This window comes from Pyrgilauda ruficollis, unplaced genomic scaffold (assembly GCF_017590135.1).
Source record: "Pyrgilauda ruficollis isolate IOZ18807 unplaced genomic scaffold, ASM1759013v1 scaffold97, whole genome shotgun sequence".
Taxonomy (NCBI): domain Eukaryota; kingdom Metazoa; phylum Chordata; class Aves; order Passeriformes; family Passeridae; genus Pyrgilauda; species Pyrgilauda ruficollis.
Window position 1 is genome coordinate 2314350 of NW_024531821.1, and position 24662 is coordinate 2339011.

Sequence of the window (24662 nt, forward strand, 5' to 3'; positions counted from 1 at the left end):
TGGGTAAAACTCAGCAGTACTGGGGCAAACAGCCCCTTCCCACTGCTGCACAGCCCCACACCCTGCTCCCAGCTGGGCACCATGGAAGCTGTGGCTGCCCCTGCATCCTGGCAGTGCCCAAGGCCAGCCTGGATGGGGCTGGGAGCAGCCTGGGATATGGGAAGTGTCCCTGCCCAGGGCAGGGGTGGAACAAGACCTTCAAGGCTCCCTCCCAGTTCAAACCATTCCATGATTCTGTGAAGGGTTCACAACCTTCCCTGTGCCTGCCCGTGGTGCCAGCTGTGCCTTGGCACTACAGGGACACTTGAGGACACCCCAAGGACACCCCAGTGGCAGAGCTGGCTCACAGCTGAGCTGGGGAGAGCGGCACATGGTGCTGGGGGTCAGTGAGCCCCCTGCCTGCCCGCCACACCCCGGGGCACCCCACGGAGGCACAGCCCCTCACCCAGAGCAGGCATGGTGTGTTCAGCGTGGGGACAAGGCACCCACAGAGCTTGGGCAGCTGCCCAGGGCACTGGCAGCCGTTTGGGAGGAGGAGGAGGAGGAGGAAGGCACCTGACTGCCAGGCAGGAGTCCAACTAGTTGAAACAGCTCCCGTTGTGGTTTGCATAACCCAGCCTGGCTGGGCCAGCTCTGGGTACACACGGTGTCACCTGGGCACCGGGCTGGCACTGGGGCTGCTGGGCAGGCTGAGGGGCTGCCTGCTCTGGTGCCATGCCCGCTGTGCCCTCTGTGCCCTCCGTGCCCTGCTGTCAGGCTGGGAGGGCAGGGCAGGCTGTTCTCCTCCAGCTGTGGGGCTGTGGCCCAGCAGTGTCCCTGCGAGTGCCTGGCAGTGCCACACCGAGCACAGCCCTGCTCCCGCTGCCCTCCCTCCCTGCAGGACCCTCCAAGGTGACACTGCAGGCTCTGACAAGGGCTCCTGGCCACGTTCCCACCTGGCAGCCCCTGTCCTGGAGGCAGCAGAGGGACAGGGATGGATAAGAGCGAGGCAGGGCTGGAGCTGGAGCTGCTCACATGACTGGGCAGCTGTGCCAGGCTCTGGGGCCACGCAAAGTGCATGAAGGTGGCACACTTAGGTTGGCAGCCTTAACCCCTGCCAGCCCTGCACGGCGTTTCAGACCACCTGGCATGTGGCACTGCCAGGCTGGAGGTGGTTTTCCCCACCCCAGAGAGGACCCCTGGCTCTGGTGGTCCCAAGGCAGGGGTGGCTGCTGGGTCAGAGCAGTTCCTGTCACACCCGGAGCTCAGGGCTGGGTTTCAGGCCAGCCTGCCCTGGGGTCTCTGGCTTTCTGTTGATCCCTGGATTATCTGGGGTCAGAAATAGAGGGGGACAAGGCTTGGGGGCAGGCAGGCTCAGGGCAGGGTGGCACAGCACGTGGAGCAGTTACAGGATCTGATTTAGTGTAAGAACTCGTGCTGTGGGCTTCACCCCGACTGCTTTGGGAGGAGCAGAGGGGCCCCCAACTGCTTTGGGAGGAGCAAAGGGGTCCCCAACTGGTTTGAGAAGAGGAGAGGGGCCCCCAACTGGTTTGGGAAGAGGAGAGGGGCCCCCAACTGGTTTGGGAAGAGGAGAGGGGCCCCAGCTGCTGCCGCAGGGAGCGGCCAGCTCTCCCCTCCTCTCATGCCCTGTTGGAGCCTGCCTGGGGTTTTGGGGAGGGGAAAGGTGTGGTCCCTCACAGGAGAAAATTTGGACTAGAACAAAGCTTTGTGGATGTGGGTTTGCATGTGCTCCTGGAGGAGCTTCTTGCCCTCGTAGGGTTTTTGTATCTGGAGATCTTGGAGCAGTTTCTTTCCAGGGTGAGTCAGTTGTTTGCAGAGTAGGAAACCCGAGGAAAGCAGGTTGGCAGCACCAGCTCCAGGCTGTGGCTCCCAGAAATGCTTCCTGCAGAGCCAAAAATCAGGGGCAGAGCCCAGCCCTGGGGCAGGTGGCCTGGCTGGGACAGCTGACAGTGCCCGGGTGCAGACCCGGACACAGCAAAGCCTTGTGCAGCCCCAGGAAATCCCCAGAGCAAACAGGTTGTGCTGCTGTGTGCCCAGCGTGCCCAGGGTGCTGCTCAGGGTGCTCACCTCCACCATGCACCTGGCAGCGTGTCCCTGCATCCCCAGACCTGCTGGGACCTGCTCTCCTCCCACCTTTCCCACAGAACTGAAGTGCTGTCAATACTGATAATCACTTTATCCCAGGGGCTCCTGATGCCCACCTGGAAAATACCCAGCTGGCAGCACTCCCCCTCCCCAGCAGCTTTCTGGGCACAGAGGTGTCAGAGCAGAGGCACGAGGTGACCACGAGGTGACCACACTGAATGGTGACAGTCCCCTCTGGCCAGGACACCTGCAGAAAATGGGCAATAATTGATTTGGGTGTAGCAGGATGGGGGAGGAGAGGGAGCCCCTGATTCAGGAGGAGAAGAGGGATGGGCTCACCTCTTGCTGTGCCCAGGTGATGGGGACAGGGAGGTGCACAGTGCCAGGTTTGTGCAGGGCAGAAGCAGGAGCTGGCATGGGCAGTGCAGCAGGGAGGGGTGGCCAGCAGTGCCCACCCACCTGGCACAGCTGGGGCTTCCAGCTGCACTGGGCACACCTGGACAGGCTGGGCAGGGGGTAAGGACAGGTCTGAGTGGTTTGGGGGGTTAGGACAGACCTGAGTGGTTTGGGGGGTTAGGACAGACCTGAGTGGTTTGGGGGGTAAGGACAGACCTCAGTGGTTTTTCCCCTTGCACAGAGCTGTGCATCCTCTGAGAGCTCGTGCATCCAGCTGAAAACTTCATTTTCACGTGGGAGCCGGGCACGGTGGGGGCTCCCCCAGCCCCCCCTGGCAGGAGGGCCAGCTCAGCCCGTGTCCAGCAGCAGAAGGGCTCCTGGAGGGTCCCACTGAGGGCTTGGTGGCCTGAGCCCCAGCAGGGCAGGGCTGTCCCTGCAGAGCTGGGGCTGGGCTGGCTGTGAGGTCAGGCTAATGCAGGAAGATCCTCCTTGTGCCTTCTTAACCCCAGCTTGAACCTTCCCCGTCTCCTGCCTCGGCCTCGTTAGCTCTAAGAGGCTGCTGGTGGCACGAGCAGCTCGGGCAGTGCCAGCACACAGTGCCTGCCATGGCAGGGGGCTCCTGAGCCCCCAGAGAAGCAGGGCTGCTGCAGCAGGGTGGGCAGCAGCTGGGCTTGCCCCCTGCCCTGCTGCCACCTCCGTGCCAGGAGGGCTCCCAGCAGGGCACACCTTGTCCAGGCAGTCCCTGCTCCTCAGCAGAGCATCAGCGAGGTGTGAAAGGGCTCCTGTGGCTTGGGGAGGTGAAGGATGTCCTGCGGGTGATGGGGACAGGGCTGGCAGGGGGTGACAGCGGGCTGGGGAGGCTGGCAGGCAGCAGGCTCTGTCCAGCTGCCTGTCAGGTGTGAAAGGGGCAGGAGTGGGGCAGGGTAACCTCAGCTCTGTGTCACAGGGATGACACCAGTGCCAGAACGTGCTGGGAACTGCAGCCCTTGCCCAGCTGGGCAGGGGCAGGGCCAGACTGAGGTAGTGTAGGGATTCCCAGGTGTGGCTGTGGCTCCTGGAAAGCCAAGGGCAGCTTTGGGAGCTTGGGAGATGCCCAGGCTGTGGCTGTGGCTAGGGAGCACGGCTGTGGCTGCCCTTGGTGGCACGGGGCAGTGATGTCCCCGTGGGCAGTGGCTCTGCCTGCCCCTGAGTGCCACAGGGACAGTTGGTGCTTCCATCTGGGCATTGCTCTTGGAGCTGGCTGGGAGGGGTGAGAGCTGCCAGTGCCAGGGTGAGCAGTGCCCCTGGAGCTGAGCTGGGGTTAGGTGTGCCAGGCTGTGCCATGGGAGGATGTTTGCAATGTCCTCTGGGCAGAAAGGGCTTTGTGTCAGCCTCTGAGCTGGGCACCAAACCTCCCCGGGGCAGGGACAGGGCTGCTCCTCCTCCCTGGGGTCCCTGCTCCCCCATCAGTCATGTGGCTGCTGGCTGCAGGGACGTTGGAAGAGGAAGCTCTGAAAATAATCACCCCCTCATGTTTTCCTTGCAAAAGGAGGGAATTGCCATCGTGGGGAATTCTTGTGACCAGCAGAGCTGGCTAACAGTCAGCTCCTCAGTGAGTCAGGGCTTGTCCCCTGCCATGGCACAGCCAGGTCCCCTGTGCTGCCAGCCTGGCTCCCAGGGCTCCACAGCCTTTCCTGCCCCCTGCAGGGGTGTGTGAGTGGAAGCCATCCCAAGAATTTCAGTGTTTCAGTGCTCTGCTGGCCTCAGCCACAGTCCCCACTGCTCCCAGTCCCAGTGGGCATCCTCTCAGGGCTGCAGGACTGGTGCCACCTCTTGCCCTGTCCTTGTCCCACACAGGCTGGAGGACACCTCACAGAAGGAGGTGAGGGGTGCTGGGGGAGCCCTGCCTGATCCAGCTCCTGCTCCTGCTCCTGCTCCTGCTTCTGCTCCTGCTTCTGCTTCTGCTCCTGCCCCTGCTCCTGTTCCTGTTCCTGCTCCTTCCCTACTCCTGCTCCTGCTCTGTTCCTGCCCCTGTTCCTTCTGCTCCTGCCCCTGCTCCTTCCCTGCTCCTTCTCCTGCCCCTGTTCCTGCTCCTTCCCTACTCCTGCTCCTGCTCCTACTCCTGCTCCTTCCCTGCTCCTGCTCTGTTCCTGCTCCCTCCCTGCCTGTCCCCTGTCCAGGGTGTCCCCTGGCAGGGCTGGAGAGCTGGGAGCTGGTGGCACATTCCAGTGCCCGCTGTGCTCTGTGCCCGGCCCAGCTCGTGCCTGCTGCTGTCCGTTGGTCCTGCCTTTGCTTTGGGGAGATAAAAAGGGATTTCCTAGAAAACCCCAGCAGTGTTCAGCCCGGGGTCTGTGCCCTGACTGGCTGATGCCATCGAGTGGTGACAGGGAGCTGGGGACAGGGACAGGGCTGGCAGCAGCCACTGGCACAGGTGTGTTTGGGGGCTGGATGTGTTTGCCAGGCTGGCTGCTGGCAGCGTGGGTTGCCCCAGGGTGCTGCAGCTGCCCCAGGGGTGCAGGGTGAATCTCAAGCTACGTCAGGGAAGGCATAGGTTGGATATGAGGAAAAAAATTTTAGCACCCCCTTTTCCCACCCAGCACATCTCAGGCTGTGTTGGGAGGGCGCCTGCTCCACGTGTGCCACTGAATCACAGAATTTTTTCAGCTGGAAAAGACTTCTGAGGTGATCAGGTGCAACCTTTGAGTCCAAGCTCTGAGTCCAGGCTGTGTTGGCACAGCATGCCCGGCATGGGGCCCGGCAGCTCCCACGTGCTGCACCCAGAGGGACCAGCAGAAGTTGGTTTGGAGTGGCTCAGGAGGAAGAAGGAGCTGCTGTTTGCTCAGGCCAGGTTTTAAATGAGGTTTTGCCTCTTGCTGGCTGGGCTGAATCGTTAAAATGGATTAGTAGAAAGTTAAAAAAAAAAGTAATTAAAAATTAACAGGGGGCAGAGGGCAGAATGCCTGGCAGGACAGAGAGGTGTCTCTGCTCTGTGCAGCCTGGGAGGTTCCTGTGGGCCTTCCCCCAAACCTGGGGAGGGGATGGGGGACCTGCCTGTGCTCACTGTGTGTGCAGGCAGGGTCCCCTCACCTCCAGGGACCCCTCGCCCTTCACTGTGGGGCTCTCAGGCTATAAATACTGGGGGTGTCAAGGGGTGACAGGGCCAAGGCACAACCCGACACCACCTCTCCCTCATTCACAGTGACATTTTGTCAAATGCCACTGGGGAGGGGGGTTGCTTATCTGCTGGCACACACTCTGGTGACCTTCACAGCTCTGGCCAGGTGCCTCCTTGCTGTATTTACACTTATTTATAGCTGTCTCCTCCATTCCCACCTCTGCCCTCCTCCCTGGTGCTGGAGCCAGGCTGACCCCCCACACATCCCACATCCCTCTGGGCTGGCACGGAGCTGGCACATCCTTGGGGATGGTGAGGGGCTGGCAGCACCTGGCCAGGTGCTGATGGGTGACCCCATGGGGACTGTGTCCCCTGGCTGGGAGCTGTGGGGACAGCAGGGTGCACCCCTGGGTTTGGTCCCAGTGTGGGTCATGCCCCCAAAGCCTCCTCACTGCTTCTGGGGCAGCTCAGGGGGTGCTGGGGGTCTGCAGGCAGCCAGCCCTGCCTGAGAGGGGGGAGTGGCTGTGCCCAGTGCTGCACCAGCCAGTGCCACACCAGCCAGCCCAGTGCCACACCAGCCAGTGCCACACCAGCCAGCCCAGTGCCACCAGCCAGTGTCACAGCAGCCAGTGCCACACCAGCCCAGTGTCACAGCAGCCAGTGCCACACCAGCCAGTGCCACAGCAGCCCACTGTCACAGCAGCCAGCCCAGTGCCACCAGCCCAGTGAGAGCCCGTCCCAGAGCAGCTCTCTGTGTCCCTGCAGGGCTGTAATCCCTGTTAGAAGCAGTCTGTGATTACAGATTTCCCTGATAAGCCCGGACAACTCTGCAAAACCCCTGCCCAGGGATTTCCTTTCCTTTTTCCAGTCCTGGTGAGGGTGAGGAAGGAGAAGCTGCCGTGGGGCCGGGGCAGGGCTGGTGGGAGCAGCACTTGGTGTTCTCAGCATCCCTCAGCTGCTGCTGTGTGGGTCCAGCCTGAGCACTGCTGGCTGATCTGGGCAGTGCCTGCAGCATGTGTGGATGTGTATTTATCCCTTAATAAATCCCTTGGGCAGGCTCTTGGCTGTGCAGCAGGAGCTGAGTCACCGTTTGCTGCCCACTGAGGAGTGGGCTGCTGTCCCTGGCTGCTTCCCTTGGCCCCTCCGAGGTGCTGCCTCTTTCCTTCCCTTTTTCCATGGCACGTGAGTGACAGGGCCACTGCAGGGCAGCCCGAGCAGGCAGGGCAGGTGAGGCTGCTGGAAGGAGTTCCCCTGGCCAGCGGCACTTCAGAGGCTGTCCCTGTGCAGGCTGAGCGAGCACCAGCCCCTGTGCCATCCCCCCTGCGCCCGCAGCCCACGCCACAATTCTTGGCCATGACTTCAAGGTGTTGGACCCAGGGGTTCTGCAGATAAGGGTAATTTCTGGCAGTGCTGGAGTGAGACAGAGAGCACCTGCAGGTCTCTGTGTCACGGTCACTGCGCTGTCCCCAGCTCCTGAGGCAGCTGAGCAGAGCAGACAATGAGCTGAGCCCTTGCTTGCCCTGCTCAGGTTGCTGTTCCCTGGCAGCAGGGCTGCTCCTGCTCTCCCTGGGCTCATGGATGCAGTGACCCCAGCCAGCCTCTCCAGTCCTGCTGACTGCAGGGGTTTCATTTGGGGAGCCCAGGTTGACACTGGAAAAGAGAAAAACATTTCCTGTCTCGTTAATCCAGTGTTTGAGTTAGAGCTGGGCTTGGGGAGGAATCTCGTGTCTCTTCAGAGATAAGACCTCACGTGCCAGGGTTCACACTGCTCCAAAGCAGAGGGACACAAAGGGACATGTCCCACCTGCTGTCCCCAGGGTGTCAGTGCCAGCACTGAGCTGGGACATCCTTGGATGTGGCTCCAGCCAGCGGCTGTGCGTCCAGCCCAGGACATGTCCCCAGAGCTTCTGGGGCCACCAGAGACAGTGGCCTGCATTGAACACCCTCCCAATCGGGCAGGGAGATGGAGCTAACCCTGTGCCAGCTCCTCGTGCTGCCACTGCCCTGGGAAGGACAGACTGGGGACATTGCAAAGGGACGGGCAGTGGGAGCAGCCCCAGAGCACCCAGGAGACAGAGGGATGCTGACCAAGCAGGCAGCAGGAGCTCTCCTCGCTGGAGCAGGGACTGATCAGGCAGTGGCAGCAGCTCCCTGGTGGCAGCCTTGCTGCAGCACACCCGGCCCAGGTGCCTGGGCTGGAGGATGCCTCCCAGCCTCGGAGCATGTCTCCATGGGTGTTTGCTGGCTGCACACCAAGAACCCATGGCTGATCTTCCTACAAAGTCCCGAGTAAAATTAGAACAAAAGTTCACTCCTCTCCCAAGGCAGCAGGAAGTGCAGAGGGTGGGAAAAGGGAGAGTCAGAGCAGATGAGGTCCCGTGCCCACAGGCAGTGTCCCCATCGCTGCTGCCACCCCCGAGCTGGGCAGGGGGCTGGCCCCTTCCCCAGCCCAGAGGGGCTCAGGGCTGTGGGTTCTGAGCTGGGGTTCCCTCTGGAGCCCCAGGTTTTTGGGGGTTGGGCTGGGTGAGTGACACTGCCTGGCAGAGGGGGCTGGCTGGGGGGCTGGGGTGCCATCCAGGTGGCAATCTGGGTGACCCCACCAGCAAAGGCTGTCCCCATGCCTTTCAAGGGAGAAAGGATGAAGCTCCACACAGACAGAGCTGAGCTTTGGGCATTCCTGACCCGTGGGAGGCAGGAAGCTGGGAGCATCCCCAGCATGGCAGTGGCAGGGCAGTCCTGCCCCGAGTGCCCAGCGAGGGCAGCTCAGCAGCCTTAGATTGCAGGAGTTTATTTTTACCCAGCCCTGTTGCCAATGGGGACATGTCACATCTGTGGAGTTGATCAAAAGACATCCCAAGCACTGGTGTCAGCTGCTCCTTGTGATCTCAGCACCAGGATCTTTTCCCTTGTGGCATATCAAAAGGAGCAGGAGAATTTGGCTGCTCTGCTATTTTTAATTGCACGCACACACGCACACACAGACACACGTATATCTGTGGATGTATGGCTTGGCTAAAAATAAAAGCCTCTGCCTGTGTTCCCATGGGAAGATTTGGGGAGAAGGGGGAGACAAAGTTGTCATAAGACTTTTTCTGGAGCAGGCACTAGAGAAGGGACAGGAAGGCAGGGACAAGCCACAGCAGGTAAGGGACACATCTGAAAGGCCAAAGGACATCTGATCCCAGAGCAGTCCCTGGGCAGAGGGACAGAACAAGGGGAAAGGCAGCATCTGTGTCCCCAGAGCTGGCAGTGGGGACTCCTGACCTGCTGCATGTGCTCTGACACCTGGGATCAAAGGTTTTTGCAGGGCTGGTTAGAAATTCCCCATCCCTGGGGGCCCAGTGAGGAGTCTCAGCTCCCAGAGCCCTCAGGGGTGCCTGATACTCTTTGTGGCACCACACCTGTGCTATCTACCTGATACACATCCCTCCAGCAGAAAGGTGAAGGGAGGGTGCTGGGAGAGCATCCCCCAGAGCAGGGGCAGCTCCCAGAGCTTTGGGGCAGCACCAGCAGCTCCCTGCATCCCCCAGCCCCACTGCAGCCCCTGGGCATGGCTGGGGCATGGCACTGGCTCACCATCAGGCCAGAAAACCACTCTCCCTGCCTTTGCTGTGCCCTCCGAGGTGCTCTCCCTGTTTCCCACCTCCCCTGGGATGGGGCAGGATGGGAAGCAGGTGAGAAATGCAAAAAGGGAGTGAGTGTGTGCAGGGGAGCGTCCTTTGGAGTGTCCTGAATGTGGTGGGGAGCGTGGCAGACAGGCTCCTCAGCCTGGGGGAACACAGCCAGTAATCCCAGATTATCCCAATTTGAAAAACAAAAAATGAGAAGAGAAAGAGAGAAAAGCTGTCTTTCCCATTCCTGCAGCTGGGTTTGATATCCCTTTTCCTTCCCACTGAGTGATGGAGGAGACCCTTCCAGGGTGCTTCAGGAGGAGGGGCCCCCACGCCCCCCTGCAGCCTCTCTCACATGCTCTGATGTTTGCCTGCTCCAAAATCCATTTGCTCTGTAAATAAACTCGCTTCCCTCACTGCCAGAAGACTCCCCTTGGGCAGGCAGTGCTGGGAGGAGTCTCAGCAGACCTTTCCCCTGTGTTTTACCCTGGACACTGAGGCAGAACAGGCACGGTCCAAATGCCAGGGCAGGCAGCGGGTGCTGGTGCCAGCCCCGGCTCCCTCGGGCGCTGGGTGCAGCTCTGGGGTTTTGTGGCTGGGAGCCAGGCCCGAGTGGGGCAGGTGCCAGCTCCTTTCTGTGGTTAAATGGAGATTTTTTAACTCACATCACCCCGAGTGCTGTCAGACATCCATTCATTTCCGCGCTGTCCCCTCACCCTGCAGGGAGCAGGCTCTGGGCTGCCTTGGGGGTGCTTTGGGATCTGCACCTTCCCCGAGGGGTGTCCTGAGTGCTCCAGGGCCGTGTGGTGGGACAGGGTGAGCAGAGCTGTGAGGCTGGCCCTGTGTGCTGCTGTCCCAGGTGTCCTGTGCTGATCCCCAGGCCACCACTGGATGTCACTTTTAGGGCACCAAGGGCAGGAATCGCCCCTAAGATGAAGATGGCTGTGCTGTGCCCGTGCTGTGCCCTGACCATCTGCTCACTGCCAGGGACCAGGCTCTTCCCGTGCAGCTCCTGCTGTTCCCAGCTGTGCCACAGCTGGGACACCAGCGGGGGTGTGCTGGAGCTGTGGGGCTGCTCCAGTGCCAGGCTGAGTGGGTGAAAAGGTGCCCACCACGCCGTGCCAGTGCCTGGAGCCACGTGGGGAGAGGGGCTGGAGCCGGGCAGGGGTGGGTCAGTGGGTCACAGGGGGGATGCTGCTGTCCTCAGCGCCTGCTCCTCTGGGCTCAGCCCTTTCTCTCCTGTCCTGTGTGCAGTATGAGGTGTCTGGCGAGGAGCACCTCTACTCCGACTTCCCCGAGATCGATCTGTCCCAGCTGGACGCCGGCGACCTGGACTCTGCCGGCTGCTTCAGCGAGCTGCAGTGGGGCGGGGAGCACTCGGAGACCGACTCCAGCCAGTACAGCACCGACGACTCCGAGCTCTTCCAGGTACCCCCATCCCCCCGGCGTGGAGGCAGGGGCAGAGGGAGGCTGGGAGGAGGGAACACACACACACACGACTATTAATATCTCCTCCCCAGCTGATTAGTGCTCCATTAATTTGTGCACCGGCTCTAAATGGGGTAAGCGGAGTAGGGCTAATGAGGAGGAGGAGGAGGAGGAGGCTGCTGAGGCAGCCCTCCTGTGCTGGATTATTCACTGGAATTGCAGCCAGGGTGCAGTGTGTCCTGTTCCATTCCTGGAATGCCAGGGCGGCAGTGCGGGGGTCTCAGCACTGGAAAAATTCCCTTCCCAGGAGCTGGAAGCAGCCCCTTCACCCTGTTCCTCACAGCAACCATCCCCTTCACCCTGTTCCTTCACAGGAAACAGCCCCTTCACCTTGTTCCTTCACAAGAAGCAGCCCCTTCACCCTGTTCCTTCACAAGAAGCAGCCCCTTCCTCTGTTTTGCCAGCTCTGGCAGCCCCTCTGTCCCTGGAGTCCCTGCTCCCTGTGCCAGCACGCTGCAAAGCTGGGGCAGGGGATGCTCCTGGGCACAGGCAGGACTGCTCCACGTCCCTCTGCTCCTGTCTCTCGTCTCCTGGAGCTGTGAGGACAGGGCAGGGCTGTGGGCACAGCACAGGCAGGTTGGAAGCAGGGAGATGCAGAGGGCACCGGGCACAGAGCAGGCTGGGCAGCCCCCTCACCCTGCCCGAAGCTCGTGCCATGCCCTGGCAGTGCCTGTCCTTGGGACTGGGGTCTCTGTGCCCTCCTGAGCAGCACCCAGGCCTTCACCCCCTTGCACAAGGAGGTTGTGACCCACTGGTACCAGCTAATTACCAACCCTGGCTTACATTTTGGGAGGAGGAAGATTTCTATTTAAACAAGGAGATGAAAAAAAAAAAAGCCTCAATATTTTCTAACCTGCCCATAATAACAACCCTCTGGCTTTTATGCTGGGCTGATGCTGTGCTTGAAAATGGTCCAGTCCAGCTGAGGGACCTTCATCACGAGATGCATATTTTCCGTGAACTTCCTGGGGAAAAGATAAACAGAAAAGAAATGCAAAAGCCAGGCCGATGAGGAGCAGTGGAGTATGATGAAATGTATCCCACTGAACTTGTATGCACAGCAATCTCGTGCCAATAACAGGAGGAAAAGAAATGGAGCCAAAAATGGAGCATCCTGCTGCCTTTCCCTGGAGCCTGCTCTAGTAACTGCGAGCAAGGTTAGGGCATGGAACAAAAGATGTTTAATTTTCAAACAAGAGGAGAGAAACACAGGAGGCTGTGTGCAGGCAGCAGTCCTGCCTGTGAGCCTGACTTTACCCCCATGCTAATTTTATCCCTGGTGGTAGCCTGCTTCTCCTTGGACATGGTTTACATTCAGGTTGTGATGGAGGAGGACCCAAAAGAAGGAGCTGCTGGCTCACTCCAGCCATTCCTCAGCTTCTGCATCCTCTTCTGGGCTTCAGCACTGCATTGCCAGACTGGGAGGGAACTCGTGGGGCTGGGTGGGACTGGGAGGGCACTGGGAAGGCTGGAGGTCAGCCAAGCCAAAGCCCAGATGAAAAGAGGAACCCAAGCCAAGCTGGAGCAGTGGGCAAGGAGGAGGCAGGAGCAGCCCCTGGTGCTGCCTGGCCCAGGGTGAGATGGGCCTTGCACTACAGCTCCCCTTTTTTTTGACCCAGTTTTTGGGTGAACAGCATGATCTGATGGGAGATTTGGGAGGGACTGGGGCTGTGCTCTGGACAGGATCTCTCACAGAGCACTGGGTGCACCAGTGTGTGAGAGCTGAGAGCCCCTGGCAGCTGGAGGTGCCTTGTTTGGGGGCTCTCAGTGAACACAAAAACAGAGTGGTTGTTGTCACGAGCTGTGGCATCAGGCCAGTGGTGCAGCCCGGGCAGAGCTTCCCCTGTGCCCTCCTGGGAGGCTGTGCCCTCGTGTCCACTGGGCAGCCCTGGCTGAGCTCACAGCTCTTGCACTTGCAGAGTCAGGAGGATTTGGGCCAGGAGCTTTTTCCTGACAGCTCCTTTTTCTGCTGCTGTTTGCCTCGTGGTGGGGTGGAGGGACTGTAGGGAGAGGAGATGCTCTGATTCATTCTTTTCCTGCTGGGGTGCAGTTGGACAGACTGACACTCCTTTTCCAGGTCTCACAATGGGGTCACTGGGAAGTGTGGGAGCTGGTGTGGCTCTGATGGTCCCTGTCCCCTCTCCAGCATCCTGGGGACCCTCTACCCAGCCTAACCCCCCCTTTCTTCTCTGCCTGCTCCTTTCAGATAATAGACAGCGAGAACGAAGCGCTGCTGGCAGCCCTCACCGAGACTTTGGATGATATACAGGGAGATGACATGGGCCTGGCTGCCTTCCGAACTATGGAAGAGGGGGACACGCTCAACCCTGCCACCACCTCACCTGCCCCCTCCCCCAAACCCACCGCCCCGGTCACGGGGGGGCCGCCCCCGGCCCCCGAGTGTGATGAGCTGTCTCTAGTAAGAACCCACTTCCTACTGTTTAAGGTGGATTTGGATGAGCCCCAGATAAGCCGGCTGCATGGGTATGATAGGAAGCCAAGGTCTGAATTTTTTCATTCTAGGCTTAAAACTCTCTTTAACCGTCAATACCAAAGCATATACTTGTATTGTATACGTATACATGTTCTGCATCATTGCTGTCACCTCCATCACCATCCTCACGGGAACCAGCTGTGTGTATACAAACCTATCTCTGGACGGGTGGGGGCGGGTGGCAGAGGGCTGGGGGCTGCTTTGGCACACCCACTCCTGCTTTTAACCCCGTGTGCAGGTGTGGGGCTGCCCAGGGCTCTCCCTGGCTCATCCCAGCCCCGTGCCCATGAGCAGTGGTGGCTTTTCCCCCTGGCTCTGCCCTGGGCTGAGCTCCCTGCTGTCACAAGAGGGGCTTGACTGAGTGTCAGCCCCTGCCCTCGGCTTTCAGTGGGAGGGTTTGACCCTCCCTGTGCCTTCCACCAAAGCTCCTCAGGGGCTGTGTGGCCTCCAGTCCCTCCAGATTTGGTGGCTGGAGCATCCCTCTTGGTTCCCTGCAATGCTGGGGCTCCAGCCCCGCTCCCCTTCCTGGCCAGGAGCGTTTCCTGCCATGCCTGGGAGGTTCCCCGGGCCAGGACACCCAGCCTGCTTCTTCCTGCGGCTCACAGTCCCTCCCCAGAGCCCCCAGCCCGGTCCCGGGGTGTCCCCAAAAACCCAGCGAAGGGGAGGAGTGACATCCAGTGGTGACAGCGTGCATTTCCACCGCCCACGCCCCGCGCAGGGGTATATATCACACATGACCTGTATGTGTATATATAGGATGTATACGTTGCAGGGGCCGGGGGGAACGGGAGCTGGGCGCTTCCACCCACAGGAGCCTCTCTCCTAAAGCCCCGGCTGGCATTTCCTGGCAGACCCTGACCCGGGCACCCCTTTTCTATCAGTCCCTAACCCCCAGATCTGTCTCTCCTGCAGTCCCCGGTGCCTACGCAGTCGTCTTGCTGTTGAGCTGTTGTCGCCTCGGTTGTTAGCGCCACATGGGCACAATCTCAAATGTTGCTGCTGGGTGTGGGGTCTGGGTTGTTTGGGTTTTTTTTTCCCCTCCCCCTGACCAAAATTGGGGTTGAGTAGAAGGATAATGTGCTGACCCTGCCATCAGAAGTGGTGGCACTGCGGGTGAGCTGGGGAAAACCCCACGGTGACACGGTGCTGGGGGAGATCCTGACGGATCCCACAGGGATTTGCATCTCCAAAGCGCCTTGAAAGCTCGTTAATGAGTCGAGGCCTCTCTGGATGTTTTGGCTAAATGAGCCTCACGCGGGGACTCAGCGAGCTGCCCAAACCCATCACTCACACCAGTGTAAAGCCTCTGTCACCTCAGGGCAGAAGTGATGGAGTGAGAAGCTGGGATGCCACGGCAGCTCCTGTGTGTCTGACCCGAGCCGGGTTGTCCCTGGGAAGCAAATTCCCTCCCGCACACTTCCCAACCTGCCTGGGGGTCCGTGGGCTGAATGCTGACCCCCCAGGGCTGCACACAGCCAGGCACCTGCCCCACAGCCCAGCGGGATGGGAACTGCTTACCTAACCCTCCCTGCCTGATATTTTTTTGCCCCATTTTTGGGTCGGATGCTCGGGGATGGATGTGCTCACACGTGAGCCAAGGGGCGTTTTCTCCTGCCCTCGCTGCGATGCCGACTCCTTTTCTTGCCCCTTCTCTTTGCAGCTGAAGAAGCTGCTCCTGTCTCCGTCGCCTCCGAGCTGCGAGGCCCAGCGGGACGGGAGCGCCCGGCGCCCGGGGACCCCAAAGTCCCGGCCCCCACGGCCCTGCACTAAGGTACTTCCTCGAGCCCCTGCAGCACACACCTCCCGGCCCAAAGGATGGTGTTGGGGACTGTGAGCAGGGCTGGGCAAGGCACTGGGGACAGGCAGGGACTGTCACCTGCAGTGCTCCCATCCCTGTCTGATGCAGTCTGGGCTCTGCAAGACTTTAGGCTTTGTGCTGTGTGCTAAGAAGCACCTTGATCTCACTTGCACCCAGGGGAATTTGGCCTCTCCCAGCTTCCCTGAGCACCCCTTAGTGAAAGCCCCATGTGCTCCATCCCTGGTCACCCGCTTGCCCCCTCCCTGCTGACTCTCAGCCCAAGCCAAGGCCTTTGGCCAGGAGTCCCTGCCTGTCACACTGCAGAGCCCACCCCAGCACTTGAGCTGATCTGAAACCCAGCAGAAGGTGCCACCAGAGATTTTCCTGCTTTGCTAATGGTAATTGTGCAGTGCCTTAGGCCTGGCCAGTTAGATTGTGTGGGAAGAGCAGCAGATCCCTCCTGGGGAGAAGGAGCATCCCTGCCTGCAGGAGGGGCAGCACTCGGGGCACAGAGCTGACTCCAGGGAGGTCGGGGTGCTGGTGAGCCACAACTGGGTGGTGTGAGGGTGTGGGGTGGCTCTGTCAGCCTCTCCCCATGGTCGTGCCTGTGGGGCTCAGGGCTGACTTTCTCCTCTCTCCTCTGGGAAGGTGGAGGGTCCCCGGGACAGGAGGGCGAGCGTCCCGCAGGCACAGAGCCGCAGCTGCACGGAGCTGCACCGGCACCTCACCTCCAGCACCTCCTGCTCCCAGACCAAAGCCCCCCAGGCACCCGAGGAGTGCCCCGGCAGCAGCCACCACCCATCCCCGGGCGACTGCGCCCACCACGAGGACGACAGTGACTCCAGCGAGGACTCGCTGAGCTCCGGTGACTCCGTGGCCGCCCTGTCCTCGGCAGAGGATGGCCCTGGCAGCCAGTTCTCCTGCGAGGGGGAGCTGCACTCGGTTGTGGAGCTGATCCGCTACATGCACACCTACTGCCTGCCCCCTCGCAAGCTGCCCGCCCGCGACCCCGCCGACAGCAGACCCCAGCCCTGCAGCAGCCCCTTCAAGAGAGCCAAACCGGACTGTGCCCCCGCGCCGGGCAGCGCCCAGAGCCGGCCGGGCTGCGCCTGGCAGGCAGCTGGCAGCTGCAAGAAGCCCGGAGCATCCTTCTCCATCCTGAAGGAGCTGCTGGCGCGGGACCTGCTGTGTGATGTGAGCAAGCCATACCGCCTGGGCAAGCCCGTGTACGCCGCCCTGGCACGGCCGCCCGGCTCCTGCTCCCCCGTGCCGCCCGACGGGGAGGATGCCAGCGGGACTTGCACGTCCAGAGTGAGAGCAGCAGCAGCAGAGAGGGGCGAGCCCCGGCAGAGCCCCGAGGCGGAGGCACCGCGGGAGCTGGGGGCCCTGGAGGACGATGCCGGGAGGCAGGAGGGCACCGCGGGCGCAGGGAAGGCGGCCCGCAAGCAGGACAGCGCTGTTTACGCCGTGCGCCGCTCCAAGAGACTCAACCCCGAGCTCGGGCACTGGCTCTCCTTCCTGGAGGAGCCCCACGCCGAGCCCTCCGTGCCCCTGGGCTGCAGGGAGGCCGCGCCGTGCCCGGTGCTGGAGGGCTTCTCTGCCGAAGAGCCGGCGGCCGAAGTGGAGGTGGGGGGCACAGCCCCATCAGCGGAGCCCCAGCCCCTCTGCCTGGGCTCCCTGGGGGATGGAGAGGTGGCCACTGAGAGCCGGCGCTGTGCCCTCCTGGAGCAAACAGGTGAGGGGTTTGGGGACTGTCACTCTGCTCGCCGTCCCCAGCGTGCTCGTGCTGCCCGTGCCATCCCTGCCATGGGCGAGTGATGCTGGCCGGGTGCTGGGTGCTCAGCTGGCAGGAGAGCTGTGAGCAGCCCCTGTGGGGTCCCATGCATGGCCAGCTGGGGGTCTGTTCTCTTTTGGGGTGCTTTTTCAATCCATGGGCATCTCCTGCCTCAGTTTCCCCATGGTTATAATGAGGTGGAGGAGTTGGTGGGGCCACAAGCCAGCAAGGACCAGGTTGCCCCATCCCTCCAGGTTTTTCCCTGTGGGTTCTCCCTGGGTCTGGGCTCTGGGGTTCAGCTGCAGTGGTGCCCCAAAACCCCAGCAAGTTGCAAGTGCAGGAGTGGCTCAGCCCTGGCAGTGTGAGCTGTCCCTCTCAGGTGGGCAAAACCCTCAGGGGTACAGCTCCACTGGTAACCTGCTTCTCTCCTGCCTTTCAGAAACACCCAGGTGTCTCACGCTGTCCTTGGCACAAACGTAAGTGCAGGTGGGGCTGAATGAACCAGTCTGGGGCTGGAAAGTGCCTGGGGTTGTGTGGCTGGGCAGGGCCTCTGCAGCCAGCACAGGGAGCTGTGTTTGCAGAGCACGGGGAGCTGCACTGCTGGGCACGCCTGTGGGGAGCCACAGGGTGTGAGGAGCTGGGAGAGTCCCATGCCCAGGGCAGGGCATTTTGTGTGTGCCCTGGAGCTGCTCACCCCTCTGCCCTTGTGGGGTTACTCTGTCAGGCACCAGCTGAAGTGGGAGGGTTCACTTGTGGGAAGTCTTTTCTCAGCTTGCTTTTGGGTTTTGGGGTTGTGGGTCACCTAAACACTTTCCTGGTTTTCTCCTCTTCTCCAGTGACCCAACCTTTGGGAAGAGAAACTTTGAGCCAATGCTGACCGTGGAGCTGTGTGGGACAGCAGGTAGGACATGCCTTGAATTCTTTAGTTTTGTAAAAATATACTCTGGGAGGGAGCTCATTTACCCTAAATTCAGCCTGGAGGCATCAATTCCAGCCTACCCAGCCAAGGGGGCACCAGGAGCAGCTCCGGGGAATGCGTTTGGGGTGGGAGGAGATGTTCAGGGGGGGCCCTGCATGGGCCAGGAGGGAAGGGAGAGCCCTCTGGTCCCTACTGGGATCAAGGCATCCTTCTTGTTCCCCCAAGTGCTGCTGGATGAGGCTGTGGGGGCAGCCCAGGACTGGGGTGGGGCAGGGCAGGCCGCAGGGGGCAGAGCTGACTCGTCCCCTTTGTTCGGGGGGTCCAGGTCTCACACCGCCCACCACTCCGCCATATAAACCTGCCGAGGAGGACCTGTACAAGCCAGACATCCCCCAGGAGGCAGGGAAGGAGGAGGGGATGGCCCCCAGCCCCGGGGGCACCGGGGACGTGGCAGCCTCGCGGAAAGCCCCCAGGAAGCATCCGGAGAGGACGGAGCTGTTCGCCCACCTGAGCCGGGCGCGCCCGCTCCCCGAGCAGCAGGGCTTGCTCAAGCGGCCCTTCTCCCGCTCCTTCGGGGACCACGACTACTGCCAGGTGCTGAAACCCGAGCCTGCCCTGCAGAGGAAGGTGCTCAAGTCGTGGGAGCCCCCGAGCCAGGTGGAGACGGAGCACAAGAGGAGGGTCCCGGCCGCCCACTACCAGGGGCTGGAGCTCGGCAAGGACACGGGCGCTGAGATGCTCTGGAAGGACGGCGTCAAGCAGCTGAGAGACCAGGAGATCAGAGCCAGCTTAACGAAGCACTTTGGCTTTCTGGACAGTGCCCTCGACGACGAGGACATGGTCTTCTGCAAGACCCCCGAGTACGACACCGTCTTTGAGGACAGCTGCAGTGAGAGCGGCTCCCCCGTGGAGGAGGATGAGGAGGAAGAGGAGGAGGAAGAGGAGGAGCATGGCGACACCCAGCTATGCCTGAGGAGAAGCGCCCTTTCCAGGAGCAGTTTGCATTACTGCTCCCGGAGCAGGTCCAGCTCGGGCTCCTCGTGCTGCCGGTCACGGTCACCTGCCAGCAGACGCACCTTCAGGTACAGGGACACGGGGACACTGGCACTGGTTTTGTCCCCTGAATTTTCAGCATGGTGCAGGACACTCCCAGTGCTCTCTGCTCTGCTGGCCCAAGTAGTAAAGATGCTAATTCATGAAAGAAAAACGATGAAAATAATTGGTACTGCATCAGTCACTGCTGCAAGCGTCAGCCGTGGCCTGAGGAAGCAGTGGAGGACTGAAGCAGCCAGGGGGTTCCATGGGTGGCAGGGCATGGGCAGGTTCCTGGGAAGGGGCAGGTGCTGGCTGGGGACACCCTGGCATCTATGAGAAAAACCTTTGCAGTGTCCTTTCCAGTGAGTGCAGAGCCCAGTCTCTCCTTGGCTGCCAGTGCCCCCGAGTGCCCACCCACTCCTGTGGATGTCTCAGCTTCTCACTGATGTTTGAAGCTTTCCCAGCAGCTCCCTCAGCCCCGGGCTGACCTCCTGTCCCTCCTTGCAGGTGTGAGAATGGCGAGCAGTGTCAGGGTGGCAGTGGGCAGCGGGGCCAGCTGAAGAAGAGACGGGAAAAGGCCATCGTAAGTGAGGGGGGGACCCATGGGGCACAGCAACCCCAGCCCTCGGCTCATCTTCTGCTCCAAAAGGCAGCAGTGGAGCCCATTAGCCCTGGCTTCAGCATCCCTTGGTGCCAGGCCAGTGTTAAACAAGGACAGGGGGTGGTGGGGGGAGGGAAACCCAACGTGCAGCAGAAGCCGCCAGCGATTGGCAACACATGGAGTCCTTGGCACAGGGATGCCCAGAGCCTCCTACGCTGGTGCCTCAGTGCACTTGGCACTGGCAGTTTGTGGGGTGAACTGGGGAATCCCTGATGTCACAGATATGGCCCTGCTGCATCCTCGTGCACCAGGAGCCTGTGGGCACATGGAGGGAGCTGGGAGAGGAGTGGGCACGTGGGAGAGTAAATTGGTGCTCCCTACTGTTGTGCTACACACACTCTCACACTCACACATGCTGCTTTGGCACTTTTTCCTGCCATGCAATTGGATTTTGCCCCTGGCAGTTCTTGGGAATATATCCCACATTTGTCAGAAGTGGAAGAATGCAGGAGAATTTTAAAAGAGAAGAAGGGACAGTGGCTGCTCCAGCCTGGTTATGGCTGTCCTGGGGGTGACACTGTGACCTGGCTCCAGATCCTGGAGATGCCAGGCTGTGTCCATGGCAGTGTTTCCCAGTGCTGGCTGCAGGGGCTCCTCCACAGCCCATCAGCAGCACAGAGGTGCAGGGTCCAAGCCTGAAAGCTCTTGGTTGCTTTGGCAGGGGGAAGGCCGGGTGGTGTACATCAGGAACCTCTCCAGCAGCATGAGCTCCAGCGAGCTGAAGAAACGCTTCGAGGTGTTTGGTGAAATCGTGGAGTGTCAGGTCCTGACCAGGACTAACAGGTGGGTGGACAGTGAGCTGTGGGCCAGGGCTCCAGCAGCTACAGGCATCTCCTCTCCTCAAATGCACAGCACTGCCAGGCAGTGCCACATCAATCCCCTGGGTCAGCCGAGCCCTTGGTCTTGGTGCTTTTGTCAAGGAGCTTCAGTGTGTCCAGAGCTCCACGGGCATCTGTGGGACGGAGGAGTGGAAGAATGATGGGCCAGGGGTGTAGTGCTGCATCTCAAGGGCTGTGGGGTTCATCACATCTTGAGCTTTGTCTCTGGTTGCTCAGGGGGGAGAAGTACGGCTTCATCACGTACCGGTACTCCGAGCACGCCGCCTTATCGCTGAAGAACGGCCCCTCGCTCAGGAAGAGGAACGAGCCCTCCTTCCAGCTCAGCTCTGGTGGCCTGGGGCGCTTCTTCTGGACCAGATACGCTGACCTGGGTGAGGAAGCAGCAGCTGCTTTGTCTCTTTTATCAGCACAGAGCTGTTACAGCACACTGCACCGCTGAGCCCTGGTCCCTCAGCGATCCCAAAGGCCTTCAGAGCCTGCAGGAGAAGCCCACTGCCTTTCCTATGGCTCATGGGGCTGCTCGTGGCTCAGACAGGTGGAATGGGGAACTGGGGAGAAAGAAGGAAACTGGTGTGAGGCCTCAGGGTGTGCTGGCTGCAAAATGTAGCATCATAGCCAGGGGGGCTGGGTCTCAGCTGAGCGCAGCCCATCCTGTGTCTGCTGAGTTTCTGCACGGTGCTGGAGGCTTTCCAGCAGAAAACTCCCTTCCCAGGCATTAGAGAAGGCAGTCAGCAATGTTTCATTAGCCCAAGAGGTGATGTGGGTGGTTTGCTGCTCTGCAGGACAGATTCACCAGGCTGCACATGCACTCTGGAGCCAAAGTGACAGCACTGAAATGTGCTGTGGTCGCATTAATCCTTTCAGTGCTTCAGCAAGGTCTCAGTGACTGTGTCACCAGGGCTGCAGCCTGAGCTGAGGGCCAGGAGCCAAACCCTGTGCAAGTCCTGCAAGAGAAATGTGTTCCAGGCTTTGCCCAGTGCTCCTTGCTTCAGGTGTTTCACCAACACTGCATGTTTATTTCTGTACCCTCTGCAGAGACTGAAGGGTTCTGGATCCTACTTGAGTGAAAGACTGAGGTCCAGAAAATAAAGCCCCAAGTCTTGACTTTCCTCCAGATGCCCCATCTGATTCAAGTACTCCCTGATTTTTTTATCACCTTGCAGTATCTGCTCTGCTTAGAGCAGCCATCCCTTGACTTTGATTGTGGGCACAAATGTCCATTGTTCATCTAAATAATCCCAGAGCCTCCCATTTTGGGCACAGAGAAATTAGGAAACAGGTAGCACCCCATGAGAAAGATGGTGAGTGTGAAGTGCTGTGGGGAGGGGGTCCAGAGCTGTCCCCCCTGCCTAAGAGAAGCCCCCTCAGTGCTCCTCACCTGATGTCTGCAGAGCCACCAGTCACCCCCTTCCTGCACTGCCCAGCTCATTCCTAAAATCCTGTTCATCTCATCACAGCATGAGAAGGGCAGCCCCCAGGCAGAGGTGAAATGCAACCACACCATTCAAAAATATACTTTCAAAATGTTAAGTTGCTGTGAAATTAGGCAGCCTTAGTTCTGCTACGGGCTGAATTCCCTGGGCTTTCCAGGGGCACTCTTGTTCAGCTCCTGGCACAGGGCTGCCAGTGGAGCAGGCTGGCTCTGCCACCAGCACAGCTCCCGTGGGATGGCCCTGTGTCAGCCCCTCCAAATTCAGCTGCACCCAGCAGGTTTTTTCACCCCTGGCAGTGAATGCCAGTGGTGTGTGCCCTGCCCAGCTGGGCCTGGCTGCAGCCCCTCTACCCCAGCTCTTTTCAGTGTCACCATCACCGCTGTGTCCAGCCTGGCTGTGCAGTAGCAGGGCAGTGAGCAGTGCCCTGCTGTGCCTCAGTTTCCCTCCCTATGAGGCAGACAGGAGGCTGATCCCCCTCCCTGACCCAGCTCTGTCCCTGCCACCCCCAGATTGCGGCACGGACGAGTCCTCCCCAGCTGCGGTGAAAAGCAAGTACGAGACCATGGATTTCGACAGCTTGCTGCAGGAGGCCCAGCTCAGCCTGCATCGGTAACAGCCTTAACCTTGGAGGAATACCTCAATACCTCAGTCAAGGCACTTCCAATATGTTTACGTTTTCAAAGAAATTATTCAAGTCTATGGCAAGCGAGAGAGCGAGAGAGAGCGAGAGCACGCCCGCGAGAGAGAGACTGCTGTCCCCTGATCGATGTTTACATTGAACAAAGCTGCTTCTGTCTGTGAGTCCCCATGGTGTTGATGTCTCACTGCCACACGTTAGTCCCCCCTCTGCTTCTGACTGGTTGTTTTAGGGTGAGCCTAGGAGCCCCCCGGCCCCTCTTCCCCCTCCCAGCCCTCCCCATGCTCCCGCCGTGGAGTTGCAGCTGTGTTCACCATAACATTTTTTTGTCCGTAGTGTGTGATGATGAAATTGTTCATTGTGAATAGAATCAGGATTATAAACTAATTTTTAATAGAAGAAGAGAAGAAAAAAAAAAGTATATACTTAAAAAAAATGTATTTATGGCTCAGATGTACTGTAATTCAGATTTATTGTACCGCTTCCTTGATTTTTAACTATGCACTGTAATGAGGCACTTGCCACTCAGCAAATGGGGGGTCAGAGCAGTCACAGAGCTGACATTCCCCTGCCTCCCCTGCTGGCAAACCGGGGTGCTCGGTGCTTGCCCCGGGGTCACCCACTTTGCTGTCAAAGCCATTCTTCGTGCTGGCACGGCCCGAGCCCCCAGCATCACCCCCGTGCTGGGCTGGGTTTTTGTGGGTGATGGATGCAGCTTTGCAGGCTGCAGAGGGTGGGAGAGGGATGCACTGCCTGCAGCCAGCGCTGCTCCGGCCTCCGCTGCCTTTGGAGGCACGAGAGAGGGGCTGGGGGCTGCAGCCAGCCAGGCCTGATCTGATGGGTCCTGCTGGCACAGCCTGGGGGATGGATGTCTCCAGTCCATGTGGAGGAGCTGGCTCCTCTGCAGCTCCTTGGATGGCTGGGAGACTGGCCAGGCCCTGTGGCTTGATCCACACTCGCTTCCATACCCTGCAAAGCAAGTGGGGCAAGAAGACCTGTCTGTGCTTCCCACTGGGCAGCCAGCCCCAAATCCAGCCTGAAGGCCAGCCCCAAATCCAGCCCAAAGTCCAGCCCCAAGCCCAGAGAGGCGGGGTGGGCACAGCACCCACCCTGAACACCCCCCAGCACCCTGCCCCGTAGCTGATAAGCCATACACGTCCCAGCACCCACCCGCACCTGGATCCGTCCAGCGCCCCGGGGCACAGCTCTGCCTCTGGCCAAGGGCCCTCGGCGCTGGATTTAAGTGTAAAATGAACTTGTGGACTTGCCCTCCATGTGTGGGTGTGGTGGGAAGGGGACACGGCCCCCCACCAGCCGCAGCAAAGCCCACCACCAGCCGGCCAGAGGCACTGTTTTCCCAAGGGAGCGGGAACCTCGCTGCTCCTCAAGCCATTGCCACTTTCTCCTTTTATTTTTGAGCCCCAGAGACCACTAGGGATTCAGCCATCCTCTGTAGATAGAATATTATAGCCTTAACTCTGCCAATAGATAGATTAGAGTCTCCTGGGGTCTCCCCTCCCCATGACCTGGGGGTTTTATCCCCGGTTCCCTGGGTATGTTCCGTCCTGCAGGGAGAGTGACCAAAGCCTCGGAAATGGCACAAGATGTGACGCCAGGAGCCGGAGCCCTGCCAGGGTTGGCCCCTGGAGTGCAGCTGGGCTCTGGCAGGAGCAGCAATGCCGACACCAGCACAGTTCCCTGGCTGTTCCCTCGGGAGAGCCGTGGTTCTGACAACACCCAGCCCGGCAGCGCCAGGGCCCGGAGGCCACCGCGGGGTCCCCAGCCCGCCGCCGGTGACGATCACTGCCAGGGAACAGTCCTTGTGCCATTCCAGCCTCAGCAGTGAAATCTGGCATCTCTCCCGCCCCAAAATCCCCCGGTTCTCATCCCACCTTAGAGACCACAAGCAGCTCTGGCCGACACTGAGCATCTGCTATTGGCAATTGCCTCATTGTAGCTTTGCCTTTTTCTGTCCTAGTATTTCCTCACGATGATGATGTTTACATGTGATTGCTATAGAGCTTATGTAGAATGTACATAGCGACACATTTAGGGTGGGTAGTACTGTCCTGTGCTGTGCTGATGTTTTTCAGAAAACGATCAATCCAAAAGAAAAAAAAAAAAAAAGAAAAGCAAATAAGTGGAATTCTTCCATCTCCCACTCAGCTGGGGGCACCCATGGCTGGGCCCTGCTGGGGATGCATCAAGGGTGGTGGAGGGAAGGGTTAGTGCAGAGCTGGGGGGCTCCAGCCCACACCAGGGGATCACTCAGTCACTTCCCAAGCACTGGTTTTGGCAGACCCAGACCCAGAATTTCCCAGTGTTTTCCTGTGGCTGGGTGCCCTGGGTCGGCCCCAGCCCAGCTGCTGGGTCCCGGGGCTGGTGCTGGGGAAGGGGA

At 60.0% G+C, this 24662-nt stretch overlaps 1 protein-coding gene across 1 annotated transcript in view; it reads left to right on the forward strand.

The window, feature by feature from the left end:
- Positions 1 to 24396, forward strand: part of PPARGC1B (PPARG coactivator 1 beta) — a 42959-nt gene extending 18563 nt beyond the window's left edge. The window contains exons 2-12 of the mRNA XM_041489945.1: positions 10441 to 10614; positions 12881 to 13093; positions 14829 to 14939; positions 15615 to 16701; positions 17180 to 17216; positions 17577 to 17641; positions 17985 to 18741; positions 19202 to 19277; positions 20017 to 20138; positions 20411 to 20565; positions 22137 to 24396. Coding sequence (XP_041345879.1) covers positions 10441 to 10614; positions 12881 to 13093; positions 14829 to 14939; positions 15615 to 16701; positions 17180 to 17216; positions 17577 to 17641; positions 17985 to 18741; positions 19202 to 19277; positions 20017 to 20138; positions 20411 to 20565; positions 22137 to 22240 — 2901 coding nt within the window. The 3' untranslated portion in view covers positions 22241 to 24396. The remainder of the gene's footprint in view (positions 1 to 10440; positions 10615 to 12880; positions 13094 to 14828; positions 14940 to 15614; positions 16702 to 17179; positions 17217 to 17576; positions 17642 to 17984; positions 18742 to 19201; positions 19278 to 20016; positions 20139 to 20410; positions 20566 to 22136) is intronic.
- Positions 24397 to 24662: the final 266 nt, after the last annotated feature.